This window comes from Rhinichthys klamathensis, unplaced genomic scaffold (assembly GCF_029890125.1).
Source record: "Rhinichthys klamathensis goyatoka isolate OS25496 unplaced genomic scaffold, OSU_Roscu_1.1 h1tg000144l_1, whole genome shotgun sequence".
Lineage (NCBI taxonomy): Eukaryota > Metazoa > Chordata > Actinopteri > Cypriniformes > Leuciscidae > Rhinichthys > Rhinichthys klamathensis.
Window position 1 is genome coordinate 556,318 of NW_026606679.1, and position 19,401 is coordinate 575,718.

Here is a 19,401-nt window from a genome sequence, read left to right on the forward strand (position 1 = left end):
TGTTCCAATTGTTTTCTCTGTTAACAAGGACAATATGCTCTTGCCAGGCCATTGGAAATAAAACATGTTCTTAATTGATTTGCCTGGTTAAATACAGGTACATCAATAAATATTCATAAATACATCCGTTTTGAAAATGCAGGCTTTTTGAAAAGGTTTCATTAAAAGCCTTAACCAAAGATTTAATACTGAGAGAAAATGTTATAATTACCACCCTTTATGCATAGAAATCTTGTTTATCAGCAGAAGCTCATTTATAGTTTTATTTTCAAAGTCTCCACCATGACTGCCTCTGCTGAAGTGAGTCAAGATACCGTCAAAATAGTGATGCCAGTGTCCGTCACTTTTCGCTCCAAACCCGAAAACATTGACCTGTGTGAGAGATTGAAAAAAATAGGACATCAGTGTTTGCAATGCACCAAAAGTTAAAAAATAAATGATTGTGAGCAAGCATGGCTTGCTTGTACAGTTATACATGGCTGATAAGCAAACAGTTGCTAACCATAATATCCAGCTCCGTGGAAATTCACACCCTTAATACTTATCTCACTTATGACAACGAAGAGCAAATGATTAGTTAAAATGTAGCCTATGCAAATCAAACCTTAAAAGGAGAACACTGCTATTTACCTTTTTCCGGCTACAACTGTAAGTTCCCACTGGACTTCAGCGCGAGACTACAGCTAGCCGTCTAAAACACTTTTTAGGTGAATTTAAAAATGCTAAGTTGCTAAACGCATCTTGTTGTCATGTAAGGGCCCTGTTCATGTTGGACCGACATTTTAATTGCATTTTGTGTCTGTTAAGAGGCACAAAGACACTCTTTATGTATATGCCCCCGTTCTGCCGAGTGGGAGCTCTGGGCATTAGCTTTAGAAGCTCCATGTTGCAAGCACCAATCCGGCTCGTTTTTTTTAGTACTCACAAAAGGTATAACGATCAAGATTAACTTAAAAATTCTCCTTTAATTTGAATACAGTAACGGTTCAAATGAAACCAACAACGTTTACGGCAAACCAAAACTCTCATGGTTTTCATTAACGGTCTGTTGCATATTGCACACTAAACTTTCACTTGATCATTTATAATATGCACTACAAGTACACAATCATATTCAGCAAGGATGCATTAAATTGATCAAAAGTCAGTAAAAACGTTTATAATGTTAATAAAATGTCTATTTCAAAGAAAGGCTGTTCTTTTGGACTTTTAATTCATGAAAGAATCCTGACAAAGTTTCCACAAAAATATAAAAGCTCAGCTCAACTGTTTTCAACACTGATAATATGACATTTCTTGAGCAGCAAATCAGCATATTAGAATGATTTCTGAAGGATCATGTGACACTGAAGACTGGAGTAATGATGCTGACCAACAAATTACATTTTAAAACATTAAAATAGAAAACAATTATTTTAAATTCTATGAATATTTCCCATACTGTATTTTTTTTCTCAAATAACTGCAGCCTTGATGAGCAAAAGAGACCTTTCTAAAACATGAAAAATCTTAGTTTTAGTACTTCAGGATTATTGGGTCTTTGAATCAGAGCCCTTTATTGTGCACGGTTTACAATGCATGTAAGTGTGAGTCAGCATCTACATAAAATGGATAATAAAATAATGAATTAGAACAATGAATGCCATGATTTATAGACGGCGGCTGTTGTTGGCATCATGGATTTCAGATTAGCCCGCCTCTAAATGACATGTAAAACCAAAATGATGTTGGTCCTTTAACATGTCAATCAAATGGTCTCTTGCAAAGTGCACTAGACTAGACTTCATGCCGATAGTGAAAAGTCTGACTCTGTGAGACAAACATTGGAGGAATTGAAATAAGAGACAAAACTTTTACCTGATCACAGATGTGCAGGGCGAATATCAATGTAATGAAGCCAGTAGAAGGATATTTGCCATGTTTCTGCAGCCAGCTCTCATAGACGTATTTTATGAATGCAGGATGGATGATCATCACCTTAAAAAAAACAACCAAAATAATCATGCAATACACTCTTTATTGGCATTGATGGTTCCATAAAGAACCTTTCAATTGCACAAAAGTTTCTTTATCGTTGAAAGCTGTTCTTTAGATTTTAAACATGTGTTTCACACTAAAGGCCCGCTCACACCAAGGACGATAACGATAAAGATATCGCTCGAAATAGAAAAGAATAGCAGACCAGACCACAACTATAACCGCACAGAGAAACAATATCGTTGGAATCACTTTCAGGACAATTCTTTCTAGCTGATAACCATAAAAACATCTGAATCCACCCTGCTTTAAAGAGTTCGAGCATTTAAAGCTGCAGAAGACAAAACTGCAGCGCATGCTTAACTGAAAAATATTGTCTGCTGGTGTGGATGCTATTACAGGTATCGTTATCGTTCTTGGTGTGAACGGTCCTTGAGAAAAACAAAAACAAATGGCTCTTCTCTGGCATCCCTTTTGGAACCTTTATTTGTGCACACTTCAGGTGATTCTCACTTAATCATGCATATTTTAATGACATTTGTTCAGAAAAACTATACTGATCAATACGTGCAAATCAAATGTTATAATTGATTGATGGATATGATTCTTACCTTGTCTCTGTCTGCATTTACTGTAGCTCTCACTCTAATATAAGTGCTGAGGAAAACTTAGATTCATTACATTAAGATAATTGCCATAAAATGTGGAAGATGTGTGTCTGAAGGCTTTTTAATAATCCTGTGAGCGTGAGGAAACAATTGTACCTCGTGATGTGTCTGGTGGTGAAGACACTGATTAGCCAGCGCATGTCTTTAATCTTAAAGGGCAGAAGCACCAGATGGGTGGAGTTGTCCACGTCTACAGCACTCTCAGGATACAGAATCCGGTGAGTGGTCTTAGATCCCACATCCTTCTCGAAACCTTTTGTCGGACCCTTATTTATCCTGATGAAGATGCATTTTTAACAGTCATCTTTGGTCGTATTGCATTGTCGAGACTTCAAAAGAGAAAATAACATGCCTTATGACAAAGTCATGGCTGTCTATTAGTAGACCATAATGGGATGCCAGGAGGTTCCCAGAGTTTCCCACCACAGCACAGGTTCTGCAGCGATCTGGACCAGCGTCTGAGTAGTGTTCTTCATCGGGGAATTGAGAAAACAATGTGTCCACCACATCTGTGTAGTTCGTTTTAGAGGATTCAGACTGTAGACCCTAAATGAATGTTAAAACACATGATCTGGTTTAAGAGCTTTCAGAATAGTAAGCTTTCACTGGGAAGACTCATTTTAAAGGGATCATGACATGGATTTTTTATATATATGTATACAGTGGGGAAAACAAGTATTTGATACACTGCCGATTTTGCAGGTTTTCCCACTTACAAAGCATGTAGAAGTCTGTCATAGGTACTCATTAGGTATCATAGGTACTCTTCAATTATGAGTGACGGAATCTAAAACAAAAATCCAGAAAATTACATTGTATGATTTAAGTAATTAATTTGCATTTTATTGCATGACATAAGTATTTGATCACCTACCAACCAGTAAGAATTCTGGCTCTCACAGACCTGTTAGTTTCTCTTTAAGAAGCCCTCCTGTTCTCCACTCCACCTGTATTAACTGCACCTGTTTGAACCCGTTACCTGTATAAAAGACACCTGTCCACACACTCAATCAAACGGACACACGGTCACACGGTGTGGGAGCGCGTTCCGGGAGTCGGTTTTTCGAGCGAGGACCGCTTGTAAAACGAATCAATTTGAGATTGAACGGAAATAATTGTAAACACAACAGGAGTGTTGGCGGTTCGGTACGGCTGTACTGTGACTGGACTGGAGATGGAGGAAGGAGGTGGAGGAGGACGGGAGAAGGGCAAAGGTGGAAAGGGAAAACAGGTAGGGAGTGGAAATGAAAGTCTGATTAAGAAAAGGCTAACACACTAGGAATAAGTAGTAGTTCGGAAATGAGTGGTGAGGAGAGATGTATTTACTCAAGAGGATCGTGATATTGACAAGGATAAAGTAGTTATCAATTTTCGAGAGGAAGGAGGAGGTGTAAATCCGGTCAGATTGACATCGGCATTAAAGAATGTGATAGGTGATATAGTTGCAGCAAGGGTGATCAGAAATAATAATAATAATAATAATAACTTTATTTTATATAGCGCTTTTAAAAGTTAATTCTCAGAGCGCTTTACATAAGCACAATTAAGAAAACACATAAAAGAGGCAATAATACAAGCAAAGTGTTGACAAAATGAAGCAAAGTGTAAAAAAAAAAAAAAAAAAAAAAAAAAAAAAAAAAAAAAAATGGTAGTTTAGTAGTTACATGTAAGGATAGGGGTCAAAGAGAGCGGGTATTGAAGCTGGAAAAGGTGGGACAATTTCAGGTGGTAAGTGTTGTAAAAGATAAGGGAGGGAAAAGATGGAGTAAGTGCGTGATTACAGGTATTCCTGTGTGTGTACAGATGGAAGAGATAAAGAGTAATATAAGAGGAGGGAATCTAATGAGTGCACAAAGATTACAAACAACTAGAGATGGCGTTAAGGAAGATAGTCAGTCAGTTTTGTTACAGTTTGAGGGAGGGGTCCTTCCAGGGAAAGTAACAATTGGATATATGAGCTACTTTGTGAGACTGTATGTGCCTAAACCACTTAGATGTTATAACTGCCAGCGGTTTGGACATGTAGCAGTAATGTGCAATGAGACAAGAAGGTGTGCCAGATGTGGAGGAAATCATAGTTATGGTCAGTGTGGGGAAGATGTCCCACCTAAATGTTGTAATTGTGGGGGTGCACATAGCGTGGCTTATGGAGGGTGTTCAATGATGAAGGAAGCGGTGCAAGTGCAGCAGGTGAGAGTGGGACAGAAAGTGTCATACGCAGAGGCAGTTAAAAAGGTTCAGAACCAGACAGCAGGGGGTAGCAGTGAGGATAATGTGAGACATGAAGCAAGACAAGCGAAGCAGAATGAGGGAAATATGATACAAGTGGATGTTAGAAAGTTAGTGACATTTATTGCTGGTGTGATTAATGGTACGGCGGATGTAAAGTCAAAGAGAAAGAATACAGTTGATAGTGATGGCAGCAGTACGACAATTGGATGTAACAGGGCTGACATGGGAAACAGTGAGAGATGATCTCAAACATCAGTCTAGTCAGGAATCATGGGTTGGTTAATATTTATCATGGTGTTATAAATACATTGGAATGCCAGAAGCCTGGTAGCAAATGGACAAGAGTTTAAACTAGTTATTGATGAAATGGTGCAGAAGCCAGATGTTATATGTATTCAAGAGACTTGGCTTAGACCAAATATGGATTTTGTGATACAGGGGTATGTGGGTGTCCGTCGAGACCGATGTACGGGAGGTGGGGGAGGGTGTGCTACATTTATTAAACTGGGGATGCCATATAGGATTCTGGGATTAGGATTCTGGGAAGAGATTGGATGAAAATGGGAGGGTGATGGAGGAGTTGATGGATTTAAAAGGGTTGGTGTGTATTAATGATGGTAGAGGGACAAGGATCAAAATGGGATCAGGAAAGGAGTCAGCACTAGACCTTACCATTCTTATCTAATGATCTAGCAAGGCTTTGTGAATGGGAGGTATGGGAGGAGTCGACAGTAGGAAGCGATCATTTTCCTATAGTATGCACAATTAGAATGAGGGTGGAAAAATCGTTAGGAGAGGAAAGAGGGAGATGGGTCTTTAGTAAGGCTAATTGAGGCAAATTCAAGGAGATATGTGAGGAAAGGTTAGCTGGGGAGATTAGAGATGTGGAGAGTGACAGAGAGTATAGTATTTTCCAAAATATTATTAAAGAGGTGGCAGATGAAACTATTCCTAAGAGTTCTGGGGTAAGGAGAAGGAAAGTGGTTCCATGGTGGACAGAGGAATGTACTGAAGTAATAAGAGGTAGAAACAGGGCTCTCAGGTTGTTGAGACGTACTCATAATTTTGAGCATTTACTACAATATAAAAGGTCTCAAGCAGTTGTGAGAAAGACTGTACGCCATGCTAAGAGGAAATATTGGCGCGGGTTCTGCAGCTCAATAGGAAGGAAGACACCTGTGAGAGAAGTATGGGGGATGATTAAGAAGATGAGTGGAATAAGGAGAGAGTGGGACTACCCTGTACTGGTTAGTGGGGAGGTGAAGGCAGTCACTGACATCGAGAAGGCAGAGATGATGGCTAAAGCTTTTGTGGCAATACATAGCTCTGACAACCTGGAGGGTGAGTGGAAGAAAGGAAGGGAAATTACATTGAAGGCATATCCTGGGGTATTGGAAAAAAGGGAGGAAGTGGGTGATGCACTGAGTGCTCCATTTTCTAAAGCAGAAATGGAGAGAGCAATTGCCAGAGCAGGTTTGACATCGCCAGGGGAAGATGAAATGTGTTATATTATGTTTTCATGTATGGGTGAGGTAGCATTAGGAAGACTGCTTAGGTTATACAACAGAGTTTGGGAGGAAGGGCAGCTTCCAAAGAGTTGGAAGGAAGCAGTTGTAGTCCCAATTAGGAAACCAGGGAAGCATCCAACAAAACCTACTAGCTATAGGCCAATTGCTTTAACATCTCATGCGTGTAAAGTGATGGAACGAATGATAACAGACAGACTGGTTTATTTTTTAGAGAAGAGGTAATTAATTGTATCGTGTCAAAGTGGATTCAGGAAGGGGAACAATGGATCCAGTGTTATGCCTGGAAGACGAAATAAGGAAAGCCCAGGTCAATAAGGAAACAGTGGTATCAGTCTTCTTTGATGTTGAGAAAGCGTACAACATGATGTGGAAAGAGGGGCTGATGATTAAACTGGATAAATTGGGAATAGGAGGTAGGGCTTTTAACTGGGTGAAGGATTTCCTGTATGGACGATCTATACGAGTGAGAGTTGGGAAAGAAATATCTGGCAGATACCTCATAGAGAATGGGACCCCCAAGGGAAGTGTGATTAGTCCTTTGCTCTTCTCCATCATGATAAATGATGTTTTTTCAGAGGTAGGGCTTGGGATTGGAAGATCTTTGTTTGCAGATGATGGTGGAACATAAATTATACAGTTAGAAAGGTCCAGGAAGCAATAGATCTAGTAGGGCAGTGGTCACTGAGATGCGGTTTTAGATTTTCAAGGGAAAAAACACAGGTGGTTTTCTTTACAAGGAAAAAGTTGGGGGAAGAGATCAATCTTAAACTATATGGACATGTACTGGAGAAGGTTGAGTCCTTTAGGCTTCTGGGAATGGTGTTTGATGCTAGGTTGACATGGGCCGGCCACATTGAGAAGGTTATAGTTAAGTGTAGAAAGGGATTAAATGTGATGAGGTGTTTGGCAGGGGTGGACTGGGGTGCGAGTAGAAAAGCCCTGAAGGGGATATACACTGCTCAAAAAAATAAAGGGAACACTTAAACACAATGTAACTCCAAGTCAACCACACTTCTGTGAAATCAAACTGTCCACTTAGGAAGCAACACTGATTGACAATAAATTTCACATGCTGTTGTGCAAATGGAATAGACAACAGGTCGAAATTATAGGCAATTAGCAAGACACCCCCAATAAGGGAGTGGTTCTGCAGGTGGTGACCACCAGTGTTGTGCTAGTTACTAAGAAATATTAACTAGTTAGTTACTAGTTACTTCATTCAAAAAGTAACTCAATTACTTTGTTGATTACTTACACCAAAAAGTAATGCGTTACTGTTAAAAGTAACTTTTTAGTTACTTTTTTAAAGAAAGTTCTTAAATGTTCCCATTAATGCCCTTTAATGCGTTATGGTCTATACAAACACAAAACTGACTTAAACAGAAAGTAATTTTTAAACACTATTTTATTTAAGTCAGACCAGCACAAACTGAATATATCAAGGATTTCTGAAATAAATAACAAAACAAGCATTTTTAAGGCTAGTGACTTGTTTGCTTTCTCAACATTGATATGTTCATGCAGCTGACATTATACGTTTTTACCACTGTGGTTTTTACTGCATGAATTAATATTTGAGCAATACAATTGTACCTTGATCATTCTTGTTAGTTCATAGTAGGCCTACATTAACTAAGGAGATACAAATACATCTAACAATGAATTTATAACTTCTACAACATTTATTAACCATATTTAATGCTAAAATTGTAATCTTATTGTAAAGTGTTACCATTTATATGATTCAAGCTTAAAGAAGATGGCCATATTTAAATATCTGCAAAGGCCAGAGCATTAAAATTACATAAATGTAGACCTATATTACATGTAGTCTTTCACTTTATTTGCTTAAATTTTAGAACACTTGATTAGACTTGATGTCGGCTGCATGAACATATCAATGTAAGCAATCAATCACGTCACTAGTTTTAAAAATACAACTTCGCCGGCTAATGAATGCATAAAAGTGACCAGCTGGATATAAACTAATGCAAATAGATGGTAACAATTGCGACATAAAACATGTGGGTCAGGTCTGCGTGTGTTTTTGTCACATTGCTTTAATCGCTTGAGGTAAGTTAGCCGTTACTAATGTTATTCCTCTCAGACTCGACGGCAAGCTTCTGTTCTTTCTCTGCTGATGCAGCATCTAGTCAAAAAATGAATTACTTTATAATGATATGGCAATGTGTACTTAAGTGTTCTGTATTCATACCGTTTCGCTGTCTGGTTTTAAATGCGCATCAAGTCCTCAGCGCTCTCCGTGCAGCTTGTAATCTCCATGCTCGCGCTGCCTCACGTGTACGTAAACAACTCAGCCAGTGTCCAGTGAGTTTGTTATGTGTCCTCAGGTGTCCTCTCGCTCTGTATAATGCTAGCAGTCTCTTCAGTGCTCTCGTACTGTGTAATGACAGCGCACACTTCTCAGCCGCTCCAGCAACTAATTAATTTAAAAAAGTAATGGACAACGCGCCATATGGTAACGGTAACGGAGTTAATTTATTTTAAAAGTAATGTGTTACAGTATTAGTTACTGTCAAAAGTAACGCGTTACTGCCCAACACTGGTGACCACAGACCACTTCTCAGTTCCCATGCTTTCTGGCTGATGTTTTGGTCACTTTTGTATGCTGGTGGTGCTTTCACTCTAGTACTAGCATGAGACGGAGTCTACAACCCACACAAGTGGCTCAGGTAGTGCAGCTCATCCAGGATGGCACATCAATGCGAGCTGTGGCAAGAAGGTTTGCTGTGTCTGTCAGCGTAGTGTCCAGAGCATGGAGGCGCTACCAGGAGACAGGCCAGTACATCAGGAGATATGGAGGAGGCCGTAGGAGGGCAACAACCCAGCAGCAGGACCGCTACCTCAGCCTTTGTGCAAGGAGGAGCAGAAGGAGCACTGCCAGAGCCCTGCAAAATGACCTCCAGCAGGCCACAAATGTGCATGTGTCTGCTCAACGGTCAGAAACAGACTCCATGAGGGTGGTATGAAGGCCCGACGTCCACAGGTGGGGGTTGTGCTTACAGCCCAACACCGTGCAGGACGTTTGGCATTTGCCAGAGAACACCTGCTGAATAGTAGCAGTGCTCTTCACTGATGAAAGCAGGCAGCAGAACGTTCTTCACTCTGTCACGTGTTTAGAGTGAACCTGCTTTCATCTGTGAAGAGCACAGGGCGCCAGTGGCTAATTTGCCAATCTTGGTGTTCCCTGGCAAATGCTAAACGTCCTGCACGGTGTTGGGCTGTAAGCACAACCCCCACCTGTGGACGTCGGGCCTTCATACCACCCTCATGGAGTCTGTTTCTGACCGTCTGAGCAGACACATGCACATTTGTGGCCTGTTGGAGGTCTTTTTGCAGGGTTCTGGCAGTGCTCCTCCTTGCACAAAGGCTGAGGTAGCGGTCCTGCTGCTGGGTTGTTGCCCTCCTACGGCCTCCTCCATATCTCCTGATGTACTGGCCTGTCTCCTGGTAGCGCCTCCATGCTCTGGACACTACGCTGACAGACACAGCAAACCTTCTTGCCACAGCTCGCATTGATGTGCCATCCTGGATGAGCTGGACTACCTGAGCCACTTGTATGGGTTGTAGACTCAGTCTCATGCTAGTACTAGAGTGAAAGCACCGCCAGCATACAAAAGTGACCAAAACATCAGCCAGAAAGCATGGGAACTGAGAAGTGGTCTGTGGTCACCACCTGTAGAACCACTCCTTTATTGGGGGTGTCTTGCTAATTGCCTATAATTTCGACCTGTTGTCTATTCCATTTGCACAACAGCATGGGAAATTGATTGTCAATCAGTATTGCTTCCTAAGTGGACAGTTTGGTTTCACAGAAGTGTGATTGACTTGGAGTTACATTGTGTTGTTTAAACGTTCCCTTTTTTTTTTTGAGCAGTGTATGATGCACTGATTAAATCGGTAATAGATTATGGTTGCATGGCATATAGAGATGCAGCTAGAACCACATTGGCCAAATTGGGTGTTGTACAAACACAAGCACTAAGAATATGTACTGGGGCGTTTCATACGTCATCTGCAGTGGCAATTCAGGTGGAAATGGGTGAGATGCCTCTGCAAATAAGAAGGGAACAGTTGGCAGCCAACTATTGAGCAAACATGCAAGGACATGGTAGGTCTCACCCCACAAGAGCAGTTATGCAGGTATGCTGGGAGCATGAAAGGGTTAAAGTCAGAGTTTTGGATGGGTGGGTGATGCTTTTGGAAAAGAGATGGGACTAGAGGGAAAGGAATTTAGCCCAACAGTTCCGCTGTCAGTTAGACCGCCTTGGCTTCTTTGGCAGACTTGTGTGGATCTTGAGATTTTAAATAGTCACTCAAGGAGTAGAGTCGGGGTGGATGTATGTCAGGTATTTTGTGATAGGATGAATAACAAGTATAGAGACTATTTGGTCATATTCACAGATGGGTCTAAAGACCCTGAGTCTGGAAAAACTGGATCTGCTTTCAGTGTACCAAAGATGGGAGTAAAGCAGCAGAAGAGACTCTCTGATAATTTATCAGTATTCACCGTGGAGTTGGTGGCAGTTTGGTTGGCATTTCGGTTGGCATTTCAGTGGGTTGAGGAAGTTAAACCAGCAAAAGTTGTCATATGTTCAGACTCTAGTGCAGTTCTGAAGAGTGTGCAATCATTTAAGTCACAAGCAAGACATAATATATGAAGTACTAGAACTTCATTCACAGATTTGTCAGATAGGGGTAAGGGTAAAGTTTGATTGGGTTCCAGCACATGTGGGGGTGAAGGGCAATTAAACTGTAGATAGATTGGCAAAACAAGCTAGTAAACGGGAAGCTGTTGAAATGGCAATTTCAATTAGTAAAGCAGAAGCCAAAGCCCAAATCTGGTCAAAAATTAATAAAACAAATGGCAGGTTCAATGGGATGCAGAGGAGAAAGGGAAATATCTTCACTAGGTTAAGAACAGGACATTGTGGGTTAAATAAGTATTTACATATAATGGGTAAGCTCATATCAGGTAGGTGTGAATTTTGTGATAATATTGAATCGGTGGAACGTGCTTTTTGAGTGTCAGAAATATGAGAGGGAAAGGTTAAAGATGAGAGAGGGCATACGAAGGTTAGGGGGGGAAAGGGAATTCACTTAGGGAATTGCTGGGGAAGTCATTAAATGAAATGAGTACACTGTTATTTCGATTCTTAAAGGAAACAAGACTGGTAGAAAGGACATATACACTCACCGGCCACTTTATTAGGTACACCTGTCCAACTGCTCGTTAACACTTAATTTCTAAGCAGCTAATCACATGGCGGCAACTCAGTGCATTTAGGCATGTAGACATGGTCAAGACAATCTCCTGCAGTTCAAACCGAGCATCAGTATGGGGAAGAAAGTTGATTTGAGTAACTTTGAACGTGGCATGATTGTTGGTGCCAGAAGGGCTGGTCTGAGTATTTCAGAAACTGCTAATCTACTGGGATTTTCACGCACAACCATCTCTAGGGTTTACAGAGAATGGTCCGAAAAAGAAAAAACATCCAGTGAGCGGCAGTTCTGTGGGCGGAAATGCCTTGTTGATGCCAGAGGTCAGAGGAGAATGGCCAGACTGGTTCGAGCTGATAGAAGAGCAACTTTGACTGGAATAACCACTCGTTACAACCGAGGTATGCAGCAAAGCATTTGTGAAGCCACAACACGCACAACCTTGAGGCGGATGGGCTACAACAGCAGAAGACTCCACCGGGTACCACTCATCTCCACTACAAATAGGAAAAAGAGGCTACAATTTGCAAGAGCTCACCAAAATTGAACAGTTGAAGACTGGAAAAATGTTGCCTGGTCTGATGAGTTTCGATTTCTGTTGAGACATTCAGATGTTAGAGTCAGAATTTGGCGTAAACAGAATGAGAACATGGAACCATCATGCCTTGTTACCACTGTGCAGGCTGGTGGTGGTGGTGTAATGGTGTGGGGGATGTTTTCCTGGCACACTTTAGGCCCCTTAGTGCCAATTGGGCATCGTTTAAATGCCACGGCCTACCTGAGCATTGTTTCTGACCATGTCCATCCCTTTATGGCCACCATGTACCCATCCTCTGATGGCTACTTCCACCATGTCACAAAGCTCTAATCATTTCAAATTGGTTTCTTGAACATGACAATGAGTTCACTGTACTAAAATGGCCTCCACAGTCACCAGATCTCAACCCAATAGAGCATCTTTGGGATGTGCTGGAACGGGAGATTCGCATCATGGATGTGCAGCCGACAAATCTGCGGCAACTGTGTGATGCCATCATGTCAATATGGACCAAAGTCCCTGAGGAATGCTTCCAGCACCTTGTTGAATCTATGCCACGAAGAATTGAGGCAGTTCTGAAGGCAAAAGGGGGTCCAACCCGTTACTAGCATGGGGTACCTAATAAAGTGGCCGGTGAGTGTATATACACATACATATATATATTTTTTAATTATTATTATTTTATTTTTTTATATATATATTTTTTTTTTATGGTTTATTAGAGCCCCTTTCACACAGCGCGTTGATCCCGGGAAATTGCCGGGAAATTGCCAGAACGCCTTCTGTGTGAACGCAAACACGTTCCTTTAATCGCTTGAGGTAAGTTAGCCGTTACTAATGTTATTCCTCTCAGACTCGACGGCAAGCTTCTGTTCTTTCTCTGCTGATGCAGCATCTAGTCAAAAAATGAATTACTTTATAATGATATGGCAATGTGTACTTAAGTGTTCTGTATTCATACCGTTTCGCTGTCTGGTTTTAAATGCGCATCAAGTCCTCAGCGCTCTCCGTGCAGCTTGTAATCTCCATGCTCGCGCTGCCTCACGTGTACGTAAACAACTCAGCCAGTGTCCAGTGAGTTTGTTATGTGTCCTCAGGTGTCCTCTCGCTCTGTATAATGCTAGCAGTCTCTTCAGTGCTCTCGTACTGTGTAATGACAGCGCACACTTCTCAGCCGCTCCAGCAACTAATTAATTTAAAAAAGTAATGGACAACGCGCCATATGGTAACGGTAACGGAGTTAATTTATTTTAAAAGTAATGTGTTACAGTATTAGTTACTGTCAAAAGTAACGCGTTACTGCCCAACACTGGTGACCACAGACCACTTCTCAGTTCCCATGCTTTCTGGCTGATGTTTTGGTCACTTTTGTATGCTGGTGGTGCTTTCACTCTAGTACTAGCATGAGACGGAGTCTACAACCCACACAAGTGGCTCAGGTAGTGCAGCTCATCCAGGATGGCACATCAATGCGAGCTGTGGCAAGAAGGTTTGCTGTGTCTGTCAGCGTAGTGTCCAGAGCATGGAGGCGCTACCAGGAGACAGGCCAGTACATCAGGAGATATGGAGGAGGCCGTAGGAGGGCAACAACCCAGCAGCAGGACCGCTACCTCAGCCTTTGTGCAAGGAGGAGCAGAAGGAGCACTGCCAGAGCCCTGCAAAATGACCTCCAGCAGGCCACAAATGTGCATGTGTCTGCTCAACGGTCAGAAACAGACTCCATGAGGGTGGTATGAAGGCCCGACGTCCACAGGTGGGGGTTGTGCTTACAGCCCAACACCGTGCAGGACGTTTGGCATTTGCCAGAGAACACCTGCTGAATAGTAGCAGTGCTCTTCACTGATGAAAGCAGGCAGCAGAACGTTCTTCACTCTGTCACGTGTTTAGAGTGAACCTGCTTTCATCTGTGAAGAGCACAGGGCGCCAGTGGCTAATTTGCCAATCTTGGTGTTCCCTGGCAAATGCTAAACGTCCTGCACGGTGTTGGGCTGTAAGCACAACCCCCACCTGTGGACGTCGGGCCTTCATACCACCCTCATGGAGTCTGTTTCTGACCGTCTGAGCAGACACATGCACATTTGTGGCCTGTTGGAGGTCTTTTTGCAGGGTTCTGGCAGTGCTCCTCCTTGCACAAAGGCTGAGGTAGCGGTCCTGCTGCTGGGTTGTTGCCCTCCTACGGCCTCCTCCATATCTCCTGATGTACTGGCCTGTCTCCTGGTAGCGCCTCCATGCTCTGGACACTACGCTGACAGACACAGCAAACCTTCTTGCCACAGCTCGCATTGATGTGCCATCCTGGATGAGCTGGACTACCTGAGCCACTTGTATGGGTTGTAGACTCAGTCTCATGCTAGTACTAGAGTGAAAGCACCGCCAGCATACAAAAGTGACCAAAACATCAGCCAGAAAGCATGGGAACTGAGAAGTGGTCTGTGGTCACCACCTGTAGAACCACTCCTTTATTGGGGGTGTCTTGCTAATTGCCTATAATTTCGACCTGTTGTCTATTCCATTTGCACAACAGCATGGGAAATTGATTGTCAATCAGTATTGCTTCCTAAGTGGACAGTTTGGTTTCACAGAAGTGTGATTGACTTGGAGTTACATTGTGTTGTTTAAACGTTCCCTTTTTTTTTTTGAGCAGTGTATGATGCACTGATTAAATCGGTAATAGATTATGGTTGCATGGCATATAGAGATGCAGCTAGAACCACATTGGCCAAATTGGGTGTTGTACAAACACAAGCACTAAGAATATGTACTGGGGCGTTTCATACGTCATCTGCAGTGGCAATTCAGGTGGAAATGGGTGAGATGCCTCTGCAAATAAGAAGGGAACAGTTGGCAGCCAACTATTGAGCAAACATGCAAGGACATGGTAGGTCTCACCCCACAAGAGCAGTTATGCAGGTATGCTGGGAGCATGAAAGGGTTAAAGTCAGAGTTTTGGATGGGTGGGTGATGCTTTTGGAAAAGAGATGGGACTAGAGGGAAAGGAATTTAGCCCAACAGTTCCGCTGTCAGTTAGACCGCCTTGGCTTCTTTGGCAGACTTGTGTGGATCTTGAGATTTTAAATAGTCACTCAAGGAGTAGAGTCGGGGTGGATGTATGTCAGGTATTTTGTGATAGGATGAATAACAAGTATAGAGACTATTTGGTCATATTCACAGATGGGTCTAAAGACCCTGAGTCTGGAAAAACTGGATCTGCTTTCAGTGTACCAAAGATGGGAGTAAAGCAGCAGAAGAGACTCTCTGATAATTTATCAGTATTCACCGTGGAGTTGGTGGCAGTTTGGTTGGCATTTCGGTTGGCATTTCAGTGGGTTGAGGAAGTTAAACCAGCAAAAGTTGTCATATGTTCAGACTCTAGTGCAGTTCTGAAGAGTGTGCAATCATTTAAGTCACAAGCAAGACATAATATATGAAGTACTAGAACTTCATTCACAGATTTGTCAGATAGGGGTAAGGGTAAAGTTTGATTGGGTTCCAGCACATGTGGGGGTGAAGGGCAATTAAACTGTAGATAGATTGGCAAAACAAGCTAGTAAACGGGAAGCTGTTGAAATGGCAATTTCAATTAGTAAAGCAGAAGCCAAAGCCCAAATCTGGTCAAAAATTAATAAAACAAATGGCAGGTTCAATGGGATGCAGAGGAGAAAGGGAAATATCTTCACTAGGTTAAGAACAGGACATTGTGGGTTAAATAAGTATTTACATATAATGGGTAAGCTCATATCAGGTAGGTGTGAATTTTGTGATAATATTGAATCGGTGGAACGTGCTTTTTGAGTGTCAGAAATATAAGAGGGAAAGGTTAAAGATGAGAGAGGGCATACGAAGGTTAGGGGGGGAAAGGGAATTCACTTAGGGAATTGCTGGGGAAGTCATTAAATGAAATGAGTACACTGTTATTTCGATTCTTAAAGGAAACAAGACTGGTAGAAAGGACATATACACTCACCGGCCACTTTATTAGGTACACCTGTCCAACTGCTCGTTAACACTTAATTTCTAAGCAGCTAATCACATGGCGGCAACTCAGTGCATTTAGGCATGTAGACATGGTCAAGACAATCTCCTGCAGTTCAAACCGAGCATCAGTATGGGGAAGAAAGTTGATTTGAGTAACTTTGAACGTGGCATGATTGTTGGTGCCAGAAGGGCTGGTCTGAGTATTTCAGAAACTGCTAATCTACTGGGATTTTCACGCACAACCATCTCTAGGGTTTACAGAGAATGGTCCGAAAAAGAAAAAACATCCAGTGAGCGGCAGTTCTGTGGGCGGAAATGCCTTGTTGATGCCAGAGGTCAGAGGAGAATGGCCAGACTGGTTCGAGCTGATAGAAGAGCAACTTTGACTGGAATAACCACTCGTTACAACCGAGGTATGCAGCAAAGCATTTGTGAAGCCACAACACGCACAACCTTGAGGCGGATGGGCTACAACAGCAGAAGACTCCACCGGGTACCACTCATCTCCACTACAAATAGGAAAAAGAGGCTACAATTTGCAAGAGCTCACCAAAATTGAACAGTTGAAGACTGGAAAAATGTTGCCTGGTCTGATGAGTTTCGATTTCTGTTGAGACATTCAGATGTTAGAGTCAGAATTTGGCGTAAACAGAATGAGAACATGGAACCATCATGCCTTGTTACCACTGTGCAGGCTGGTGGTGGTGGTGTAATGGTGTGGGGGATGTTTTCCTGGCACACTTTAGGCCCCTTAGTGCCAATTGGGCATCGTTTAAATGCCACGGCCTACCTGAGCATTGTTTCTGACCATGTCCATCCCTTTATGGCCACCATGTACCCATCCTCTGATGGCTACTTCCACCATGTCACAAAGCTCTAATCATTTCAAATTGGTTTCTTGAACATGACAATGAGTTCACTGTACTAAAATGGCCTCCACAGTCACCAGATCTCAACCCAATAGAGCATCTTTGGGATGTGCTGGAACGGGAGATTCGCATCATGGATGTGCAGCCGACAAATCTGCGGCAACTGTGTGATGCCATCATGTCAATATGGACCAAAGTCCCTGAGGAATGCTTCCAGCACCTTGTTGAATCTATGCCACGAAGAATTGAGGCAGTTCTGAAGGCAAAAGGGGGTCCAACCCGTTACTAGCATGGGGTACCTAATAAAGTGGCCGGTGAGTGTATATACACATACATATATATATTTTTTAATTATTATTATTTTATTTTTTTATATATATATTTTTTTTTTATGGTTTATTAGAGCCCCTTTCACACAGCGCGTTGATCCCGGGAAATTGCCGGGAAATTGCCAGAACGCCTTCTGTGTGAACGCAAACACGTTCCTTTAATCGCTTGAGGTAAGTTAGCCGTTACTAATGTTATTCCTCTCAGACTCGACGGCAAGCTTCTGTTCTTTCTCTGCTGATGCAGCATCTAGTCAAAAAATGAATTACTTTATAATGATATGGCAATGTGTACTTAAGTGTTCTGTATTCATACCGTTTCGCTGTCTGGTTTTAAATGCGCATCAAGTCCTCAGCGCTCTCCGTGCAGCTTGTAATCTCCATGCTCGCGCTGCCTCACGTGTACGTAAACAACTCAGCCAGTGTCCAGTGAGTTTGTTATGTGTCCTCAGGTGTCCTCTCGCTCTGTATAATGCTAGCAGTCTCTTCAGTGCTCTCGTACTGTGTAATGACAGCGCACACTTCTCAGCCGCTCCAGCAACTAATTAATTTAAAAAAGTAATGGACAACGCGCCATATGGTAACGGTAACGGAGTTAATTTATTTTAAAAGTAATGTGTTACAGTATTAGTTACTGTCAAAAGTAACGCGTTACTGCCCAACACTGGTGACCACAGACCACTTCTCAGTTCCCATGCTTTCTGGCTGATGTTTTGGTCACTTTTGTATGCTGGTGGTGCTTTCACTCTAGTACTAGCATGAGACGGAGTCTACAACCCACACAAGTGGCTCAGGTAGTGCAGCTCATCCAGGATGGCACATCAATGCGAGCTGTGGCAAGAAGGTTTGCTGTGTCTGTCAGCGTAGTGTCCAGAGCATGGAGGCGCTACCAGGAGACAGGCCAGTACATCAGGAGATATGGAGGAGGCCGTAGGAGGGCAACAACCCAGCAGCAGGACCGCTACCTCAGCCTTTGTGCAAGGAGGAGCAGAAGGAGCACTGCCAGAGCCCTGCAAAATGACCTCCAGCAGGCCACAAATGTGCATGTGTCTGCTCAACGGTCAGAAACAGACTCCATGAGGGTGGTATGAAGGCCCGACGTCCACAGGTGGGGGTTGTGCTTACAGCCCAACACCGTGCAGGACGTTTGGCATTTGCCAGAGAACACCTGCTGAATAGTAGCAGTGCTCTTCACTGATGAAAGCAGGCAGCAGAACGTTCTTCACTCTGTCACGTGTTTAGAGTGAACCTGCTTTCATCTGTGAAGAGCACAGGGCGCCAGTGGCTAATTTGCCAATCTTGGTGTTCCCTGGCAAATGCTAAACGTCCTGCACGGTGTTGGGCTGTAAGCACAACCCCCACCTGTGGACGTCGGGCCTTCATACCACCCTCATGGAGTCTGTTTCTGACCGTCTGAGCAGACACATGCACATTTGTGGCCTGTTGGAGGTCTTTTTGCAGGGTTCTGGCAGTGCTCCTCCTTGCACAAAGGCTGAGGTAGCGGTCCTGCTGCTGGGTTGTTGCCCTCCTACGGCCTCCTCCATATCTCCTGATGTACTGGCCTGTCTCCTGGTAGCGCCTCCATGCTCTGGACACTACGCTGACAGACACAGCAAACCTTCTTGCCACAGCTCGCATTGATGTGCCATCCTGGATGAGCTGGACTACCTGAGCCACTTGTATGGGTTGTAGACTCAGTCTCATGCTAGTACTAGAGTGAAAGCACCGCCAGCATACAAAAGTGACCAAAACATCAGCCAGAAAGCATGGGAACTGAGAAGTGGTCTGTGGTCACCACCTGTAGAACCACTCCTTTATTGGGGGTGTCTTGCTAATTGCCTATAATTTCGACCTGTTGTCTATTCCATTTGCACAACAGCATGGGAAATTGATTGTCAATCAGTATTGCTTCCTAAGTGGACAGTTTGGTTTCACAGAAGTGTGATTGACTTGGAGTTACATTGTGTTGTTTAAACGTTCCCTTTTTTTTTTTGAGCAGTGTATGATGCACTGATTAAATCGGTAATAGATTATGGTTGCATGGCA

General features: G+C 42.8%; 1 protein-coding gene across 1 annotated transcript in view; it reads right to left on the minus strand.

Annotated features, from left to right (window-relative positions):
• Window positions 1-207: 207 nt before the first annotated feature.
• Window positions 208-19,401, minus strand: part of LOC130090419 (CMP-N-acetylneuraminate-beta-galactosamide-alpha-2,3-sialyltransferase 1-like) — a 28,252-nt gene continuing 9,058 nt past the window's right edge. Inside the window, exons 2-6 of the mRNA XM_056257778.1 lie at window positions 2,998-3,191; window positions 2,742-2,921; window positions 2,589-2,634; window positions 1,858-1,977; window positions 208-372 (exon numbers count right to left, since the gene is read on the minus strand). Coding sequence (XP_056113753.1) covers window positions 208-372; window positions 1,858-1,977; window positions 2,589-2,634; window positions 2,742-2,921; window positions 2,998-3,191 — 705 coding nt within the window. The remainder of the gene's footprint in view (window positions 373-1,857; window positions 1,978-2,588; window positions 2,635-2,741; window positions 2,922-2,997; window positions 3,192-19,401) is intronic.